This window comes from Aquarana catesbeiana, linkage group LG10, assembly GCF_042186555.1.
Source record: "Aquarana catesbeiana isolate 2022-GZ linkage group LG10, ASM4218655v1, whole genome shotgun sequence".
NCBI lineage: Eukaryota > Metazoa > Chordata > Amphibia > Anura > Ranidae > Aquarana > Aquarana catesbeiana.
In genome coordinates, this window is record NC_133333.1 from 206,096,050 (window position 1) to 206,116,578 (window position 20,529).

Sequence of the window (20,529 nt, forward strand, 5' to 3'; positions counted from 1 at the left end):
CTGGGAGCTGTTGGTGACAGCTCAGCCACAGCACTGGGGGGCACAGAGTGAGTTGACTCCCAACACAAAACAGCATTGCCGGAAGTACACATGAATATGGCAGCCTGGCGTTAAAACCTACCATCATGCTGCCACATATATGCATATGGCTGGTGGGAAAAGGTTCATAAAGGGTTAAATAGTGCATGAATCAAGGTGTAAATGCACCACAAATAAAAGTTCTGAAATCAGAATATTTAGATTTTTGCATATCTTTGGAAGCCTGCCAAGAACCACTAGCTAAAAATGACCACAGCTTGTTTATGCCAGTATGAAAAGCTGTTTTCAGGGACCCAATGGGCAGAGCATAGTGTATCCTAAAGTAGCAGAAGAGTCACAATTTTATTTTTATTACCTTTATTTTATTAGAATTTTATGTGCCAGAGATTTCATTTATTATCTTTATATACTATATACGATACATCATATCTACTATACTTTGATTACACCTGGCTATTTCAGATGTGCGCTCAGCAGTGCTATCATCCTTTATTGTGAAAAGCTGTTTTCAGATTTTGGAAGCAGGTTTGCAACTGACAATCTCTGTGTCCAGAAGACTGCCTACACACCTTGGCCAAATACATACTGTAGGTGGCATGCCTAAATATGTTTCTGCTGCTTATAAGCTGTGCAGAACACAACTGAATCAAAATCAGACAGATCACTCTCAGCCTTTCTTTGGGAGACCTCCAAATGGGTGATAACAAACCCTTCATTACTGAGTATACTTCTCAAGTTGCTTTCATTATACTTTAGCATATGGAACCTCTCCCCCTCAACCACATAAAATGTGCCATTTAGTCCTCCATAATACAACAAGTGCCCACCAGGTTTCAGAAGCTTTGACAATCTCCTACAATTTTTCACAAAATCGTCAAGGTCTTTGCTGATGGCTTCCAGAATACACCAGAACACCAGGCAGTCGGCTTGTGGTAGCACAATTGGGTCTGTGAGATTTTCCAGGTTGAGATCGAATTTTACAACATGGGTAATTGCCGTCCTGAGTCCAACTTCCTTTTCCTCACATTGCTCACTGGAAGGCAGAAGCACATCCCATGTCACATTCAACATTAAATAGATTTTCTATCAGGCATTGAGTACATTAGCTCAATGCTAACATTTCTGAGTTGTAGATGGATATTTGTAGTACTAATACATAAGGCTGGAGTCATGGAGAATGTAATCATTGCCATAGTGAACATTTGAATTATTATAATTTTTTTTTATGTGTGTGAAATGATAAGCCCCTATCCCTTCTCCTTCTCCTGCCCCTTCCCCTTCCTCTCTTCTCTTGTCTTCTCTTCTCTCATCTCTTCACCTTTACTCCCCTACTCTTTCTTATCCTCTTCTTCTCTCCCCTCTTCTTTTCTTGTTTCCCCTCTCTTCTCCTCTGCTGTCTTTTTCTTCATTCCCCTCCAAGGGAGCAGATGTAGCACCCTGATGTTTAGGCAGGGTTTCTCCAAAATTTACCTGTCAGGTGTAGTTACCTTGGCTCATTGTTAGGGATCATTTGATTTCACTCTAAGTCTAGAATTGTTGCCCTTCCCTCTTCTGCCGCTGGGTGGCCGGGTATCTGGTGGCATTAGATAAGACAAGGCCAAAGCAAGGACAGATTAGAAGTATATAGGGTATCTCAGCCAATGGGCAGGGGTTTTCTTAAATCCCTTGGCCTGCTGGGAGAACCTATATATTTGGGTGGAGTCAGGTGATCAGTGTTCTGTGCCACCTGGACGGCTGTCTGGGTGGGTGTGTGTTGTATTGCCTGGGCTGCTAGGCCGGAGCATGGGCCTATCCAGAAGCAAGAGTGCAGCATAGGGTTGGGACTGCGACTTGCAGTCCAACCAAAAGTGACCGTTCTGCCGGCCGGAGAACCTGTCATGGTCAGAGGTAGAGGGGAAGCTGTCGCCACTAAGGGACCATCCACCTTGTTACCAGGGACCACTGTGAGTAGCTGAAGCAAGTACCGGAGCAGTATTCTCACCAACCAGGGATGGTGAAGAATGGGGAAACTTCAGCAGGTGTCAAGCCAAGGACCCAGCCAGCAGAGGTGATGCTTGCAAAGCAGCCTTGTGTGTTGAGCCAGGGACCGAGCAGGCCATTTGGGTGAAGCTGGATAAGTATCTGAAGTGCCAAGCTAGGGACCCAGCAGAGAAGCAGGGGTGACGCTTAAGGAAGATAGTAAAGTGAAGATTGGAAGAGTTCAAGGGATTCGGTGGCAGTGAATCATCAAGTCTAGTGAGAGAGACTGGGAGCTCAGTGGGTTGAGAAACTATAAGAAGTGAGTGTAAAGAAAATGAAGGAGTTTGTTGTTCCTAACTTGTGTTAGGAACTGTTCTAAGACTGTTGCCATAGGAGACAGCATTCCTACACATGCAGATGTGGTGTCTAGCTGGATGCCTTTCCCTGCATGGCTGTCTACCTATAGAAGTCTCAGAGTCTGTCAATTAACATTGCAACTACCTTAAGGGTGCCCTGGCCCTAAACCCTCTCTCCTACAGTTCTGTTCAAGAGAAATAAAATCTCTTTGCACACTGCAAGAAGTGTCTGGCGTCCATGAATCTATCTTACAGTACACCCACTATGCCTTACAACCCACAATATACTGAAGGGTGTCAGCAGCTCTTGGCTCTGGAGGTTCCCCTTAGACTAAAGGAGGCCTGGGACCTTGCTACACATACATGATGTGTTCAGTGTATGCAGTGCACATTGTCCCAAGGAGGTTACAGCCCACTGTGCAGTGCACTCACTGCACACATTAGAAGTGTGATCTGCACTAGATAGTACCATTTATGGCGTGCCCAGCTGCAATCGGCAGAGTGGCAGTGGTGTGCCAGTTACTGGAATGCTCTCTGTGTTCTGGCAGCTGGCACTGAAAGAAGCCTCTATCCAGTGCTCAACTATATCATCACTAATGTTGGAAATGAATTTTTACAGCCAGCCACTGACCACCAATGCTGCAGGAGTGCATTTTTACAGCCAACTATTTGTTCCAGATAGCCACTTCACTAACCACCAATGCTGGGAGCAGGTTTAGTGTTCAAGGCAGCCATTAATCAGCAATGCAGGTGGGGGTAGTTTATTGTTTCAACCAACCAGTCACTAACCACCAATGCTGGGGAAGATGGATACTGCTCCAGCCAGTCACGCACCACCAATTATTATTCCTGCCAGCCACTGACCACCAATGCTGGGGGGATATTTGTCCACAAATACTGTATTTCTAAAGCCAGCTACTGATAACCAATGCTTTACAGGGTTATTGTTCCAACCAGCCACTGACCATCAATGCTGGGGGGGAGGGGGGAGTAATTTTTGCATCCAGCCACTGACCTTTATTCCTCCTGAACAAACTGTTTATTGTCTTTAGTTGCTGGTTGGCAAGCAATCACTGACCATTTTGTGAAGTTTTTCTTTAACCTCCCTGGTGGTATGATTGTTTCAGATTTTTGGTGCTGAAAGCGGTACAATTATTTTGCATGGAAATTTGGCGTTTTATATTGTAGGCCTGTAATTCTTAGGAAAAACACACTTATATCTGTCCAAACAAGAGTCTAGTAGACATCCCGGGTATGATAAAGTTTGAAACACTAAATCATAAATTATAATATAATAAATAACTATAACTAATTATAAGAAATAATAATATAATAATAATAAAAATGATTCAATAATGTAATCAAATCAAAAACACAGAAATTTGCTCATTTGCAGAATTGTCGCTGTCGTTACTTTCAGTGTTTGATCACGGATTTCCCCACAAATCGCTATCACTCAATTCTGTGAGTGATTCTAATTTATTATCACTGTTTTTCAGCTGGTCTAAACCTGCTTTTGATATAAAGGGACAGTTTTGGTTGCTATGGACAATCTCCAGTTTCCAGGCAAAAAGAACAGTATTTATAATATAAAACTGCATGCAGGGCACTGGACAAACCACTAGGGACAAAAGGGAGTTGAAATAAATTGATACAGTAATGTGATCTGTAAGATTACAGTGTACTGTATATGTATTGTGTGTGTTTTACTTTTAGAATTTGGCGCTGTTCTCCGTCCCCGTGCGTCACAACGCTCACAGGGAACGGAGCCCGGCACTGTGATAGATCGAGCGGAGGACGGCTCGCACACACTGCGGGGAGACATCACAGGATCCTGGGGACAAGGTAAGTAAGCTCTTCCTGGATCGTGCCATACGATCCCGAGTCTGGCTTGGGGATAGCGCTTTTGGTACTGAAAATCCACCCCGAGCCAGTCTCGGCAATACCGTCAGGGAGGTTAAGGTAGACTAAAAAGCATAAGCGATAGAAGAGCTTTTTAAAAAAAATATATATATTATATATATTTTTGCTGAGTGTTGTATCTGTTAGGCCCTTTTTACACTGGGGCAGTTTGCAGGAGCTATTGCGCTAAAAATAGTGCCTGCAAAGCGACCTGAAACTGCCGCTGCTGTGTCTCCAGTGTGAAAGCCCGAGGGCTTTCACACTCAAGCGGTGCTCTGGCAGGAGGGAAAAAAACTCCTGCAAACAGCATGTTTGGAGCGGTGAAGGAGCGGTGTATACACCGCTCCTGCCCATTGAAATCAATGGGGCAGCGCGGCTATACCACCGGCATAGCGCCGCTAGTGGCCGAATACCACCGCTAAAACAACGGTAAAGGGCCGCTAAAAATAGCAGCGTTTTACCGCCAATGCCCCCACCGCCCCAGTGTGGAAGGGGCTTTAGACTCATGATTTATTTAGCTATGTCCTTTAGGACCCTTCCACTGTTGCAATATTCTGGCCACAACCACTATTAGGGATGGAGCTCTGTGCCCACCCCTTTGTTAAACAGAACAATTTTTTTAATGTACAAGTGTAGGTGGGTGCAGTGTGGCATGCCCCCCCCCCCTCCATTGTTCACGGGGGTCCAACTGATGATCTTGTACATGAGCCAGTTCAGCCATTGCTACTGCGCTCCTCTATTCTCCTCCCCTACACTTTTTACTGTTCTCCTCTTGTCTCCTCATCTCCTCTCTTCCTCTCCTTTGCTCCCCTTCTCTCTCTTCTGCCCTCCTGTCCTCTCCCCTCTCCTCACCTTCCTCTACTGTTCTCGCCTATTCTCTGTTTTACTCTTTCTCTGCCTTTCTCCATTCCCCCTCTTTCCAGTTTTCTCCCCTGCCCCCTCCTCTCCACCCTCCCCTCCACCTCTTTTTTTCTGGGGATCACATGTCCCATGAATTGTAATATTACTACCTGATTTACCAAACTTCTCACAAACTGAAACAGCTAATTAAAAGATAATACAAATGCTTTAATCATTGTGCAGCTGTGCATGGTTGCCAATTGGCTTCTAACTTCAGCTTGTTCTATTAGGCTTTGACAGTAAAACCTGGAAGCTGATTGGTTGTTATGCAGAGCTGCACCAGATTTTCCACGCTCCAGTTTTAATAAATCTCCCCCATTGTGTCTGGCCCCCTCCCAACATTACTGGCTCATTGCACTGTGCTCTGATAAAAAAAAAAAAATTGGCAGATACTTCACCTATTTCCTGCTATTTCTGTAGCAAATGTAGAGGTATGTGACCAATCAAACGCTCCGGTTCGGCTGTTCATCCATTTTTTCACTTCTAGAATACAGTGCTCAGTAGGCTTGAGAAGGATGATATCTTTGAAATATTTCTGCGCTGCATAGAAATGGTGAATGACGGGACCAAGGCTGAAGTCAATCAACACGTCTCCTTTAAAGTCACCTGCAGCAAAATATTCAAAAGGAGAGCATGGTATAGTCTCTATGCAATGCATTTGAATTCAGAACAGTTAAAGCACAACTGTGTTCCATCTAAACATGCCACATTGCCAGCAGGAATGATACACTAGCCTGCTTAAAGTAATTTTTACAATAAATATTGTTCACACAAATCCTATAACAAATATCAAATATGCATCAACTATAACATATTATGACAATTATGCAGCACTATCGATAAGGGCCATGCAAGGAATGAGCATATATTTAAAGGGCCAGTTCATTTAAAACTGATATTTCAGTTATTGGTAGGTGCTGGAGAGTTAAACCATCTACCAGTTTCTTTTTTCTCTTCAGCGTTCCATTAATGAGAAATCTATGCTGAGGTCCCGGCTCTGCACCCCTTCTATACCCATTATTAGAGTCTCCCACTGTCCCTGTAAGTACTCCTGGGTCTGCACACCTTTTGTGCCCATTATGAGCAGTTCCCACCATCACTGCTCTTAGTTCTCAAATCACATCAAACTCTCCCAGGAGCACATAACCAGGCTGGGAATTATGGCAGGGAGATCTTATTATTGGAATATGGAGTATTCAACATGTACAGTGCCTTGAAAAAGTATTCACACCCCTTGAAATTTTTCATATTTTGTCATGTTACAACCAAAAATGTAAATGCATTTTATTGGGATTTTATGTGACAGACCAGCACAAAGTGATACATACTTGGGAAGTGGAAGGAAAATGATAAGTTTTCAAATATTTTTTACAAATAAATATCCAAAAAGTGGTATTTCAAAGGGCATGAATAATTTTTCAAGACACTGTATAAGAAGCCAGGGGCGGAGTCAGACAACCAGAATCCCTCTATAGTGGAGATGATTGGCCTTTTAAAATATTTAGGTGTTCGACAATGTTCTAATGCTCAGCGTCATTATGCATATTCTTATTCTACTACTAGAAAGTTTAAATATCAAGTGGAACAACATCAATTCTACTTTGTCTCTACTTGGTTAGTCTAAATACGATTCTTTCACTGTTTCAGTCATTTCTTCACTTGTAGAAGACTAAGTCCATGCTTCATTTCTCCTAATAGACTGAATATTCCTCGTACAAATAATTTATTTTTTAGAAAGAGCTTAACCTACCTGAGGAAAATGCATTGTGAAATTTCTCCATAGGATACCTGACACAAGCATGAGCAAAAGCCATTTCTGCTTTACCGGAACAGTACGTATCTAGAAATTTCCGGGAGTGGAAGCCGTGTACATGGTAGAGTTTATGAGAGCCGGGCTCCATCCTATAGTATTGATGCTTTCAATACAGCAATCCTCCGGTGTGTTTCTGATCTTCTGATGTGTATATAATATTTATAACCTTTTATACAATAATATGACTTCATTAGAATGTCACTCAATATTATCACACTGTGGCTCAAGTCACCATGGTTTGATAGCAGAGATTCAGGTGACTACATTGTGACTAACCAATAAGAATAATTTAAAATATATCTAAAGATAAAGCTGTTTTTTGTTCTGTTTTGGAAAGAGTAGGGAAAATAGGCAGATTTGCCTCTGGATGGTGTGGCCTACTTATCGCTTTGTCCTGCTCGCCCCATACTACATCTGTGGGCATCTCCCTTTAGGCCTGCCTGAAATTTCTTTTATAAAGGGGATTGCATGAATTTAATAGCTGCTATGAAAATAGGCTACAAGTTGCCATAGGCAGTGCCTTGGTGCACATTACCACACAAGTATACGTTGATGTGTTGCAAACAAAAGGCAGCTTTGCCTGTGTCAGCAAATAGTGTACACTGTGGAACCTAAAATATAAAATAAGTCCTAGCCAAAGTAATGCCGCGTACACACGGTCGGATTTTCCGACGGGAAATGTTCGATGGGAGCTTGTTGTCGGAAATTCCGACCTTGTATAGGCTCCATCAGACATTTTTCGACGGAATTTCCGACAAACAAAAATTGAGATCTGGATCTCAAATTTTCCAACAACAAAATTTGTTGTCGTAAATTCCCATCGTGTGCACACAATTCCGGCGCACAAAGTCCTACGCATGCTCAGAATCAAGCAGAAGAGCCGCACTGCCTATTGCACTTCATTTTTCTTGGCTCGTCGTACGTGTTGTACGTCACCGCATTCTTGGCGATTGGAATTTCCAACAAGATTTGTGTGATCGTGTGTATGTAAGACAAGTTTGAGCCAACATCCGTCGGAAAAAAAACATGGATTTTGTTGTAGGAATGTGCAATCATGTTGTCAGGTCACCTTGAGGCTAGGTGACAGATGCACACCGTTGGGATCAGGAGTGCACCGCAAGGCAGTGGACCCTACGGCTGACTGCTGCGGATGTGAGTCCGGGTATAAGGAAGGCAGGGTCGCTGGAACACCAACACGGATTCCACCGGGGTTAGAGCGTAGGATTCCCTGGGGTGCGGAGTCTAAGAGCCAGCAGGTTTTCACCAGAGCCTCTGATGGTGAGGATGGACTGGGCTGCAACTGGCTCCAGGTCGCGACCCCCAGGGTCCCCCAGCTCACACCCACAGTAGGCAACAGAAGGATCAGGATAGTAAGGAATAAGCCAACGTCAGGGCCACAAGCAGACAAGGACAACAGAGTACACCCCAAGGTTCAGGGTCACAGGCAAACAGGGATAGTCGGGGACACGCCAAAAGGTCAGGGTCACGAGCAGACAGGAATAGTATAGAACACGCCAAGGTCGGTAACAGAAATAAATGTAGAGCACACGGCAGGCAGGAACGGGAAGCCAAACACACAAAGGTTGATCAGCAGGGCTGACCTGCAGTGCAGAGGTTAATATAGAGTTCTCTGATAGGAGCTGGGGTGGAGCCATGCTAGAGGAGAGTTAATAAAAGCAGTCAGGAGAGAGACAGCTGGTCTTAGGAGATGAACACATGGAAACAGGTATGCTGACAAACAACCTCTATTGCATAACCATGACACATGTGTACACGGTATAATATATACACCATCTTAAAAAAATACACCCTGAAACAATAAACCCTATAAAGCTGGGTATACACTGTGAGTTGTTTTTTAATTAAACCTAGGGTTAGAATGAAATAAAATCTCTCAGATTCCTGCATCCATTAACCGCTTGCCGGCCAACCGCCCTCGTTATACTGCGGCAGGTTGGCACAAAACTTTTTAAAACCTCAAAAAGCTAATTCAAAGAAAATACAAATGTTCTAAACATTGTGTTTGGTCCCCCTTCCCAAAACAATATTGGCTCATTGTAACATACATTCAGCCTGACTTTGAAAAAAATTTGAGGATATGTCACCTCTTTCCTGCCATTTCTGTAGCAATTGCAGAGGCATGTGACCAATCAAATGCTCCGGTTCGGCTGTCCTTCCATTTTTCACTTCTACAATACTGTGGTCAGTAGGCCTGAGAAGGATAATATCTTTGAAATATTCCTGTGCTGAATAAAGATGGTGAATGACGGGACCGAGGCTGAAGTCAATCAACACGTCTCCTTTAAAGTCACCTGCAGCAAACAATTCAAAACAACCTTCAAGGAGAGCTGTGGTTTGGTCTCTATGCCATGCATTTGAATTCAGAACAGTTAAAGCACAACTGTGTTCTACCTGAATATGCTAAATTGTCAGCAAGAATGACACACTATACCACCTACAGTACATTAAATATTGTTCACACAAATCCTATAACATCAAATATGCATCAACTATAACATGTCCTGAAAATGATGCAACACTATCAATATAAACCATGCAAGGAATGTGCATACAAGTAAAGGGTCAATGCATTCAAAACTGATATTTCAGTTATTGGTAGGTGCTGGAGAGTTAAACCATCTACCAGTTTCTCCTATCTTTTTGGCATTCTATTAATGGGATCTCTATGCTGAGGTTCCAGCTCTGCACCCCTACAGTGCCCTATTATTAGGGACTTCCACTGTCCCTGCAAGTTGTCCTGGGTCTGCACACCTTTTGTGCCCGTTATGAGGAGTTCCCACCATCGCTGTTCTTAGTTCCCAGGTCTGTTCACCTGATGTGCTGGTTATGAGGGGTTCTCACTATAGAAGAATCTTTCACTGTTTCAGTCAGTAGCAGCCCGTAATGCAGGGCACAGGGGTGCCGCCCCCCTAATCCATGCATCCAGCCCCCTAATCTACATGCGGGGCGCCGGACGCATGGATTCCAATGGGGTTTTTGTTTTTCCATTTTTTTAGAAGTGGGCTCGGGGCACAGAGCACTGTGCTACGAGCCCACCCACTTGTGTGACAATAGCAAATTAATATTCGCTATTGTCTTCCGGATTCTCCTCCCAGCCAATCGGGAAGCAGGTCCTGAGACCCATCACCCGATTAGCTGAGAAGAGAAGCGATCCTATTGGCCGCCTAGGAGGAAGAGGGAGGAGGAGGGAGGAGATGCATGGCAGAAGCCGCCATGATGCTGAGGAGGAGGCGTAGACGTAGGGGAAGCCCACACCCAGAGTAAGCGCTGCCCGCAACTTAGATGGTGTAAGTGCTGGGCTGGTGACTGGGGGGGCAGGGGTGAATACTCACTGTAAAGAATTATTTTTTTTTTAAAAAGCTTTACCTGTCTGTGGAAAATGCATTGTGAAATTTCTCCATAGGATACCTGACAATATGATGAACAATAGCCATTTCTGCTTTACTGGAACAGTACTTATCTAGGAAATTTCAGGAGTGGAAGCCGTGTAGTATTGGTGTCTGCAATACAGCAATCCTCCCGTGTGTTTCTTATCTTCTGATGTGTGTGATAATTATAATCTTTTAAAAACAAACTACTTCATTAGAATGTCACATAATATTAGTACATTGTGACTCAAGTCATTACAATTTGATAGCAGAGATTCAGGTGACTGCAGTGTAACAAATCCATAAGCAAAATTTTAAGTATATCTAAAACTAAAGCTTTTTTTGTTCAGTTTTCGAAAGAGTAGGGAAAAAGGGCAGATTCTGTATGTCTCCGAATGGTGTGGTCTTTTCACTGCTTTGCCCTGCTAATCCCATCCTACCTCTGCATGCATATCCTTTGCATCTCCCTTTAGGCCTGCCTGACACTTTTTTTATAAAGGGGATTGCATGAATTGAATAGCCTCTATGAATTTTGGTTAAAGGTGGCCAGAGGTGGTGCTTTGGTGCACATTACTTTACCACACAAGTATGTATTGATGTGTCAGCAAAAAGTGTACACTGTGGAACTCAAAATTGAAAAAAGTCCTAGCAAAAGTAATATATACTTAATCTTAAAAGAATACACCCTGGAACAATAAACCCTAAAAAGTTGAGTATACACAGTGAGGTTTTTTTTTGTTGTTCAACCGAAAATGTCAGACTCCTGAATCCATTAAACCCCAACTATATAGTTATATACTCTGTAAGGCAGAAAAAAGACAGTCCATCCAGTTCAACCTGTCTGTGTATGTGTTTATGTTAATAGTAAATTGTGTATCCCTGTATGTTGCGATCGTTTAGATGCCCATCTAATAGTTTTGTTAAAACTATCAACGCTCATTGCTGATACCACTGCTTGTGGAAGATAATTCCACATCCTTACCGCTGACAGTAGAACCCTCTACTCAGATTAAAGTTAAACTGCTTCTCTTCCAATTTCAGTGAATGGCAGCATGTCTTTTTAAACTCCCTATCACTGAAAAGTTTTTTCACTATGCTAAGGTCACCAGTAGGGATGAGCCGAACACCCCCCGGTTCGGTTTGCAGCAGAATTCGCGAACAGGAAAAAAATTTGTTAGAACATGTGGACACCGTTAAAGTCTATGGGACACGAACATGAATAATCAAAAGTGCTAATTTTAAAGGCTTATATGCAAGTTGGGACCCGGGTCCTGCCCCTGGGGACATGTATCAATGCAAAAAGAAGCTTTAAAAATGGCCGTTTTTTTCGGAAGCAGTGATTTTAATAATACTTAAAGTGAAACAATAAAAGTGTAATATTCCTTTAACCACTAAGCCACCGCCCACCGTCATATGATGGCGGGACAAGGCTTCTGTTGTTCTGGGCGGACGTCATATGACGTCCTCGCCCTCCCGAGCCACTAGGGGGCGCCCGCGCGCCCGCTGCGTCGCTCGGGACCCAGTGCGCATGCCCGGCGGCCGTGATGTCCGCCGGGCACCCGCGATTGCCGGGTAACAGAGCAGGATCGTGGATCTGTGCATGTAAACACAGATCCACGTCCTGTCAGAGAGGAGAGGAGACCGATGGCATGTCCCTTGTACATAGGGACACCGATCGGTCACCTCCCCCTGTCAGTCCCCTCCCCCCACAGTTAGAATCACCTCCTTAGGTCATACATTAACCCCTCGATCGCCCTCTAGTGTTAACCCCTTCCCTGCCAGTCACATTTACACAGTAATCAATGCAATTTTATAGCATTGATCGCTGTATAAATGTGAATGGTCCCAAAAATGTGTCAAAAGTGTCCGATGCATCCGCCGCAATATCGCAGTCACAATAAAAATCGCAGATCGCCGCCATTACTAGTAAAAAATAAATAAATAATAAAAATGCTATAAATCTATCCTCTATTTAGTAGACGCTATAACTTTTGCGCAAACCAATCAATATACGCTTATCGCAATTTTTTTTTACCAAAAATATGTAGAAGAATACATAATGGCCTAAACTGAGGAAAAAATTTGTTAAAAAAAAAAAATTGGATATTTATTATAGCAAAAAGTAAAACATATTGTGTTTTTTCAAAATTGTCCCTCTTCTTTTGTTTATAGCGCAAAAAGTAAAAACCGCAGAGGTGATCAAATACCACCAAAAGAAAGCTCTATTTGTGGGGAAAAAAATGATAACAATTTCATTAGGGTGCAGTGTAACATGACCACGCAATTGTCATTCAAAATGCGACAGCGCTGAAAACTGAAAAATGGCTTGGACAGGAAGGGGGTGAAAGTGCCCTGTATTGAGGTGGTTAAATTTTGTACCTGGGGGTGTCTATAGTATGCCTGTAAAGGGGCGCATGTTTCCCCTGTTTAGAACAGTCTGACAGCAAAATGACATTTCAAAGGAAAAAAAGTCATTTAAAACTACTCGCGGCTATTAATGAATTGTCAGTCCGACAATACACATAAAAGTTCATTGATAAAAACCGCATGGGATTTCCCCACAGGGGAACCGCAAACCAAAAAAAATAAATAAATGCATGGGGTCCCCCTAAATTCCATACCAGGCCCTTCAGGTCTGGTATGGATATTAAGGGGAACCCCGTGCCAAAATAAAATAAAAAAAATGGTGTGGGGGTCCCCCTCAAAATCCATACTAGACCCTTCAGGTCTGGTATGGATTTGAAGGGGAACCCCATGCCAAAATTTAAAAAAAATGGCGTGGGGTCCCCCAAAAAATCCATACCAGACCCTTATTCGAGCACGCAACCTGGCAGGCCACAGGAAAAGGGGGGAAGAGAGAGCACCCCCCTCCTTCTGAACCGTACCAGGCCACATGCCCTCAACATTGGGAGGGTGCTTTGAGGTAGCCCCCCAAAGCACCAAAGAAGGGCCTCATGACCACAACCCTTGCCCGGTGGTTGTGGGGGTCTGCGGGCGGGGGGCTTATCGGAATCTGGAAGCCGCCTTTAACAAGGGGACCCCCAGATCCCACCCCCCGTGTGATTTGGTAATGGGGTACAGATATACCCCTTCCATTTCACAAAAAAAATGTCAAAAAGGTTAAAAAACACAAGAGACGGTTTTTCACAAGTCCTTTTTTAATCTCTACTTCTTTCATCTTCTTTCTTCTGGTCTTCCTTCGGTGTTCTTCTTCTTACTTCATCTTCTTCATCTTCTTCTTCTCCATCTTCTTCTTATTCCGCTCTTCTCGTCCCGCATCTTCCTCCAGGCTTCTTCTCCGCTCAGTCCGCACGAACCGCCTCAATGGGAGTCTTCCGCCGTGTGACGCTTCGGTTCTTCTGACATTTCCTATAGAATGGAGGGCGGGGCCACTCTGTGACCCCGCCCTCCTCTGACGCAAGAGGACTTTTCCTGTGGCTTTCCCCGTGTTGCCAGAGGGGGGCGGGGTCACCCGGGTACCCCACGCCATTTTTTTTTATTTTGGTGCGGAGATCCCCTTAATATCCATACCAGACCTGAAGGGCCTGGTATGGAATTTAGGGGGACCCCCACGCATTTTTTTTATTAATTTTGGTTCGGGGTTCCCCTGCGGGGAAATCCCATGCCATTTTTATCAATGAACTTTTATATGTATTGTCGGACAGACAATTCAATAATAGCCACGAGTAGTTTTAAATTACTTTTTTTCCTTTGAAATGTCATTTTGCTGTCAGACTGTTCTAAACACGGGAAACATGCTCCCCTTTACAGGCATATTATAGACACCCCCTAGGTACGAAATTTAAAGGAATATTACACTTTTATTGTTTCACTTTCACTAAGCATTATTAAAATCACTGCTCCCGAAAAAATGGCCCTTTTTAAAACTTCTTTTTGCATTTATACATGTCCCCTGGGGCAGGACCCAGGTCCCCAAACACTTTTTATGACAATACCATGCATATAAGCCTTTAAAATTAGCACTTTTGATTTCTCCCATAGACTTTTAAAGGGTGTTCATCAGCTTTCAAATTTGCCGCAAACACCCCAAATTGTTCGCTGTTCGGCGAACAGCCAATGTTCGAGTCGAACTCATGTTCGACCCGAACATAAGGCCCATCCCTAGTCACCAGTAAGGTATTTGTATATCGCTACTATATCCTCTCCCAAGCGTCTCTTCTCCAGAGAGAATACGTTCAATGCATTGTATTGTACTCGTTATTTATCACCACCCTTTGGACCCGCCCCTGTAGCCAGTTTTCAATCCAGGTACATACCCTATGGTCTATTCCAAAAGACCTCAGTTTGTAAAGTAAACATATGTGGGGAACTGTATCAAATGCCTTAGCAAAATTCAAATACACCAAATCCACAGCTCTTCCTTTATCTAGATTGCAGCTCACTTCCTCGTAGAATATTAATAAATTGGTCTGGCAACAATCCTTCATGAATCCATGCTGATTACTGAGAATCATACTGTTTTCATTCGCAAAATCTTGGATATAATCCCTTATTATCCCCTCCAATAGCTTACAGACTATTGATGTTAGGCTGACTAGCCTGTATCATAAAGGAACTGACCTGATTGGGCCCCAAAATTTACATAACCATGTCTCCATCCCTATATTTCATTATAGAACAAAGGAAGGGGGTAGTGGGACTTTGAATGAGGCATGGGTATGTCTTTGAAATAGTCTAGGATACCTTAAATTAAATTAAATGTCACCATCCCACAAGGGAAACTGTATAGCCATAGAGAATTGCTGATCAATTAAATGAATAGGAATGAATTCATGAGTAACAAATATATATAATGTATCATAATATACAATACATAAATCATGCACATTGAAGCATAATAAAAAAATAGTAGTTATATTGATATGAATGCTGTTTATAAAATATTGACATAATTGATACAGGCAATCACAATTGTAAAATTGAATGGATATACAAATAAAGTGAACATGGTATTCCTAATGTAAGTGTTATATTTAAAAATGGCATACGATAAAATTAATTGATGAAGCAGACTTGAAATGGCATCCCTGAGTGTGGACTCTACGTGTTTCATGGCGTTTAAAGCCAATCATCAGGAGTGGGATGCATCAAGAGATGGCTAGAGAAATAAACATAAATAAATAAATAAATAAATAGATCAATGGAGTCTCGAATAAAATCATGCTTTCAAAAGAAAAAGCAGGTATTTTAGGTTATGTAAATACACATTACCTTTTAGCAACACCCAAATGGATAACCCAACAGTCCACTTATGGGATAGTGAAGGTGGCCCTGAGAGAGCTGTCTCCCCCGGGGTTGAGGCAAGGACACACATGGCTAACCCCTGAAACCGAAAGTCTCCATGAAGGACAGAGAATCGGAGAGGTGGTGGGGAGAAACAGCAGCCAAGGAGAGAGCCAGACAGCCATAACACATTGCCAGAGTATGAGGTATGCAGGTATGGGCCACAGATGAAATTCTAAAAGAAATTAAAAGGAAGAAATAAGAAAATGTGGGAAAGATATAAGCAAAAAGATAGGAGTAAGTGTATCAGGAAAAAAAAAAAAAGAACAAATGTTGTAAATGAAGGGGAGTAGATTGTAAAACCAAAGTGGCACTTGAGTTTATGTCTGACGCCTGCCCAGAAAGTAACTGGGTGGTAGGAACCATCAAAATATATATATATATACTAACATATTGCCAATGTATTGGTGTTTATAAGAGAAGTGTTAGAAAGGAATGAATGGTGCACACCTGTGTATAAAAAAATCAGGCATGATGTGAGTATGTGTATGGTGGTTATAATAGAAAGAAAGACATCCTGATTACCTGAAGTGTGGATGAAGACCCAGAGAACCTCTCCTCATGGGAAAATGTGTGGAATGAACTGCCGGCTCATCCCGACCTTTGTATCCTCAGCCTGAGGGCGTGTCCCAGCCAACGTCATGCTATCACGTTGGCCAAAGCAGTGGACGGAGCAGACAACCAACTGAGGCACAGAGATCTCAGCGGCAGTTCATCCCAGTCCCCCAAGCCTAAGTGAGATGGAGGGAGCACAGTCACGCAGGTCGGCGTCAGGAAGACACTGCGCTTGTGGCGTGCTGGGCATGACGCTGATGCGCCAAGGTCCAACCCCGCCCCCATCGCTGGGGAGATGGGTGGAGGAGAAGGAGCTGGGCGCATCGCAACCCCGGGGGAAGAGAGACCAATCAAAGCAGACCACCCACCCTGTGCCAAACAGGCAGTGGGAGAAAAAAAGGGGGAGATAAATGATGGACTGTATCTCTGAACTAACAGAGGATTGAGGCTGGAATGAAATAGCCGGTGATCTATAGAACGAGTAGGGTTACAAAATGAACCAAATTAAAAAGGAAATAAAAAAAGGGATGCCAGCGTATGAATTAGCTCTTGGGACTGAAAACCAAGAGTGGGTAATTACGTTGATGAATAGGGCATGACAGGTCAAAGAGGGGAACGGGTGTCTTCCACCCAAATAAACATATCATAAAGGAACTGACCTGATTGGGCCCCAAAATTTACATAACCATGTCTACAATCTACTCCCCTTCATTTACAACATTTGTTCTTTTTTTTTTTTCCTGATACACTTACTCCTATCTTTTCGCTTATATCTTTCCCACATTTTCTTATTTCTTCCTTTTAATTTCTTTTAGAATTTCATCTGTGGCCCATACCTGCATACCTCATACTCTGGCAATGTGTTATGGCTGTCTGGCTCTCTCCTTGGCTGCTGTTTCTCCCCACCCCCTCTCCGATTCTCTGTCCTTCATGGAGACTTTCAGTTTCAGGGGTTAGCCATGTGTGTCCTTGCCTCAACCCCGGGGGAGACAGCTCTCTCAGGGCCACCTTCACTATCCCATAAGTGGACTGTTGGGTTATCCATTTGGGTGTTGCTAAAAGATAATGTGTATTTACATATCCTAAAATACCTGCTTTTTCTTTTGAAAGCATGATTTTATTCGAGACTCCATTGATCTATTTATTTATTTATTTATTTATTTATTTATTTATTTATTTATGTTTATTTCTCTAGCCATCTCTTGATGCATCCCACTCCTGATGATTGACTTTAAATGCCATGAAAAGCGTAGAGTCCACACTCAGGGATGCCATTTCAAGTCTGCTTCATCTATGAATTTTATCGTATGCCATTTATACATATAACACTTACATTAGGAATACCATGTTCACTTTATTTGTATATCCATTCAATTTTACAATTGTGATTGCCTGTATCAATTATGTCGATATTTTATAAACAGCATTCATATCAATATGACTACTATTTTTTTATTATGCTTCAATGTGCATGATTTATGTATTGTATATTATGATACATTATATATATTTGTTACTCATGAATTGATTCCTATGCATTTAATTGATCAGCATTTCTCTATGGCTATACAGTTTCCCTTGTGGGATGGTGACAATTAATTTAATTGAAGGTATCCTAGACTATTTCAAAGACATACCCATGTCTCATTCAAAGTCCCACTACCCCCTTCCTTTGTTCTATACTGACTAGCCTGTAGTTTCCCGGGATATATCTCGGCCCTTTTTTAAATATTGGTACCACGTTGGCTTTTCTTCAATCAGCTGGTACCATTCCAGTCAGTAATCTGTCCATAAAAATTAGGAATAATGGTCTAGCTATCACCTGGCTGAGTACCTTAAGGACCCTCGGGTGTAAGCCTTCTGGTCCTGGTGATTTATTTATGTTAAAGCGGTGTTCCACCTGTTTTTTTTTTTTTTTTAAGTCAGCAGCTACAAACACTGTAGCTGCTGACTTTTAATAAGGACACTTACCTGTCCAGTGAGCCCGCAATGTCAGCCCCCCCGAGGCTGATCCGTCCATCGGATCGGCTGCTGGCACCGCCATCCTAACTAAGAGAAACAGGCAGTGGAGCCTTGTGGCTTCACTGCCCGTTTCCTACTGCGCATGCACGAGCTGCGTGGCGCTTTGTAAATGGCCCCATTGTTTCCTAGTATACACACATGTCCCAGAAGACAACAAGGCCACTCGTCGAGGAGGAGGAATTGAAGAAACAGCGCCACGGAATAGGAAGAGGCAGATTAGGAAGACTGCCTGGCAACAGGGGTTTCTGGTAAGTAAAAAAAATATTTTTTTCAAATGTTTTTTTTATATTTTTTAAAGAATGTTAATGTAATTTTTTTTCTAGGGTGGCCCTCCACTTTAAGTTTTTCAAGTCTATTTCTGATACTGGCTTCTGTTAGCTACGAAGGTAAATTCTGTGACGTGTTATTAACATTACAGTCTTGGCTACTATATCCCCCTTTTTTCTTTGAGAAAACTGCTTTCTCTTTGTCTTTAGTAACCACATTCCCTTCATCATCCTTTGTGGGGCCAATATGCTCTGGCCTCACATTCTTACTGTTAACATATTTAACCACTTCAGCCCCGGAAGGATTTACCCCCTTCCTGACCAGAGCACTTTTTACAATTTGGCACTGCGTCGCTTTAACTGCTAATTGCGCGGTCATGCAATGCTGTACCCAAACAAAATTTGCGTCCTTTTCTTCCCACAAATAGAGCTTTCTTTTGATGGTATTTGATCACCTCTGCTGTTTTAATTTTTTGCGCTATAAACGGAAAAAGACTGAAAATTTTGAAAAATGTCAATAAGTGTATATTAATTGGTTTGCACAAAAGTTATAGCGCCTACAAACTAGGGTACATTTTCTGGAATTTACACAGCCTTTAATTTATGACTGCCTATGTCATTTCTTGAGGTGCTAAAATGGCAGGGCAGTACAAACCCCCCCCCCCAAATGACCCCATTTTCAAGTGATTGAATAATGACAAAAAAAAAAAAAATACAAAAAGTTGTCACTAAATGATATATTGCTCACACAGGCCATGGGCATATGTGGAATTGAAAACCAATCACCGCCTTCAGGATTTCTAAGGGCGTAAATTTTTGATTTCACTCCTCACTACCTATCACAGTTTTGAAGGCCATGGAATGCCCAGATGGCATCCCCCCCCCCCCCCCCCCCCAAATGACCCCAATTTTTTTTTTTTTTTTGCACAAAGTTGTCACTAAATGATATATTGCTCACACAGGCCATGGGCATATGTGGAATTGCACCCCAAAATACATTTAGCTGCTTCTCCTGAGTACGGGGATACCACATGTGTGGGACTTTTTGGGAGCCTAGCCGCGTATGGGGCTCCAAAAACCAATCACCGTCTTCAGGATTTCTAAGGGCGTAAATTTTTTATTTCATTCTTCACTGCCTATCACAGTTTCGGAGGCCATGGAATGCCCAGATGGCACAACCCCCCCCCCCAAATGACCCCATTTTGGAAAGTAGACATCCCAAGCTATTTGCTGAGAGGCATGGTGAGTATTTTGCAGCTCTCATTTGTTTTTGAAAATGAAGAAAGACAAGAAAAAAATTTTTTTTTCTTTTTTCAATTTTCAAAACTTTGTGACAAAAAGTGAGGTCTGCAAAATACTCACTATACCTCTCAGCAAATAGCTTGGGGTGTCTACTTTCCAAAATAGGGTCATTTGGGGGGGGGGGTTGTGCCACCTGGGCATTCCATGGCCTCCGAAACTGTGATAGGCAGTGAAGAATGAAATAAAAAATTTACGCCCTTAGAAAGCCTGAAGGCGGTGCTTGGTTTTCGGGGTCCTGTACGCGGCTAGGCTCCCAAAAAGTCTCACACATGTGGTATCCCCATACTCAGGAGAAGCAACAGAATGTATTTTGGGGTGTAATGTCACATATTCCCATGGCATGTTTGAGCAATATATCATTTAGTGACAACTTTGTGCAAAAAAAAAAAAAAAATTGTCTCTTTCCCGCAACTTGTGTCACAATATAAAATATTCCATGGACTCGACATGCCTCTCAGCAAATAGCTTGGGGTGTCTACTTTCCAAAATGGGGTCATTTGGGGGGGGGGGGGGTTTGAACTGTCCTGGCATTTTATGCACAACATTTAGAAGCTTATGTCACACATCACCAACTCTTCTAACCACTTGAAGACAAAGCCCTTTCTGACACTTTTTGTTTACATTAAAAAGAATTTTTTTTTTTTTGCAAGAAAATTAGTGTGAACCCCCAAACATTATATATTTTTTTAAAGCAAATGCCCTACAAAATAAAATGGTGGGTG

General features: G+C 42.6%; 1 protein-coding gene across 3 annotated transcripts in view; it reads right to left on the reverse strand.

Moving 5' to 3' along the window:
* Nucleotides 1–379: 379 nt before the first annotated feature.
* The window catches only part of LOC141111148 (indolethylamine N-methyltransferase-like), a 125,240-nt gene continuing 105,090 nt past the window's right edge, over nucleotides 380–20,529 (reverse strand). For all 3 annotated transcript variants that reach the window (XM_073603191.1, XM_073603192.1, XM_073603190.1), the window contains 3 exons: nucleotides 9,075–9,281; nucleotides 5,555–5,762; nucleotides 380–1,072 (listed from right to left, as the gene is read on the reverse strand). In XM_073603191.1, coding sequence (XP_073459292.1) covers nucleotides 640–1,072; nucleotides 5,555–5,762; nucleotides 9,075–9,281 — 848 coding nt within the window. In that variant the 3' untranslated portion in view covers nucleotides 380–639. The remainder of the gene's footprint in view (nucleotides 1,073–5,554; nucleotides 5,763–9,074; nucleotides 9,282–20,529) is intronic.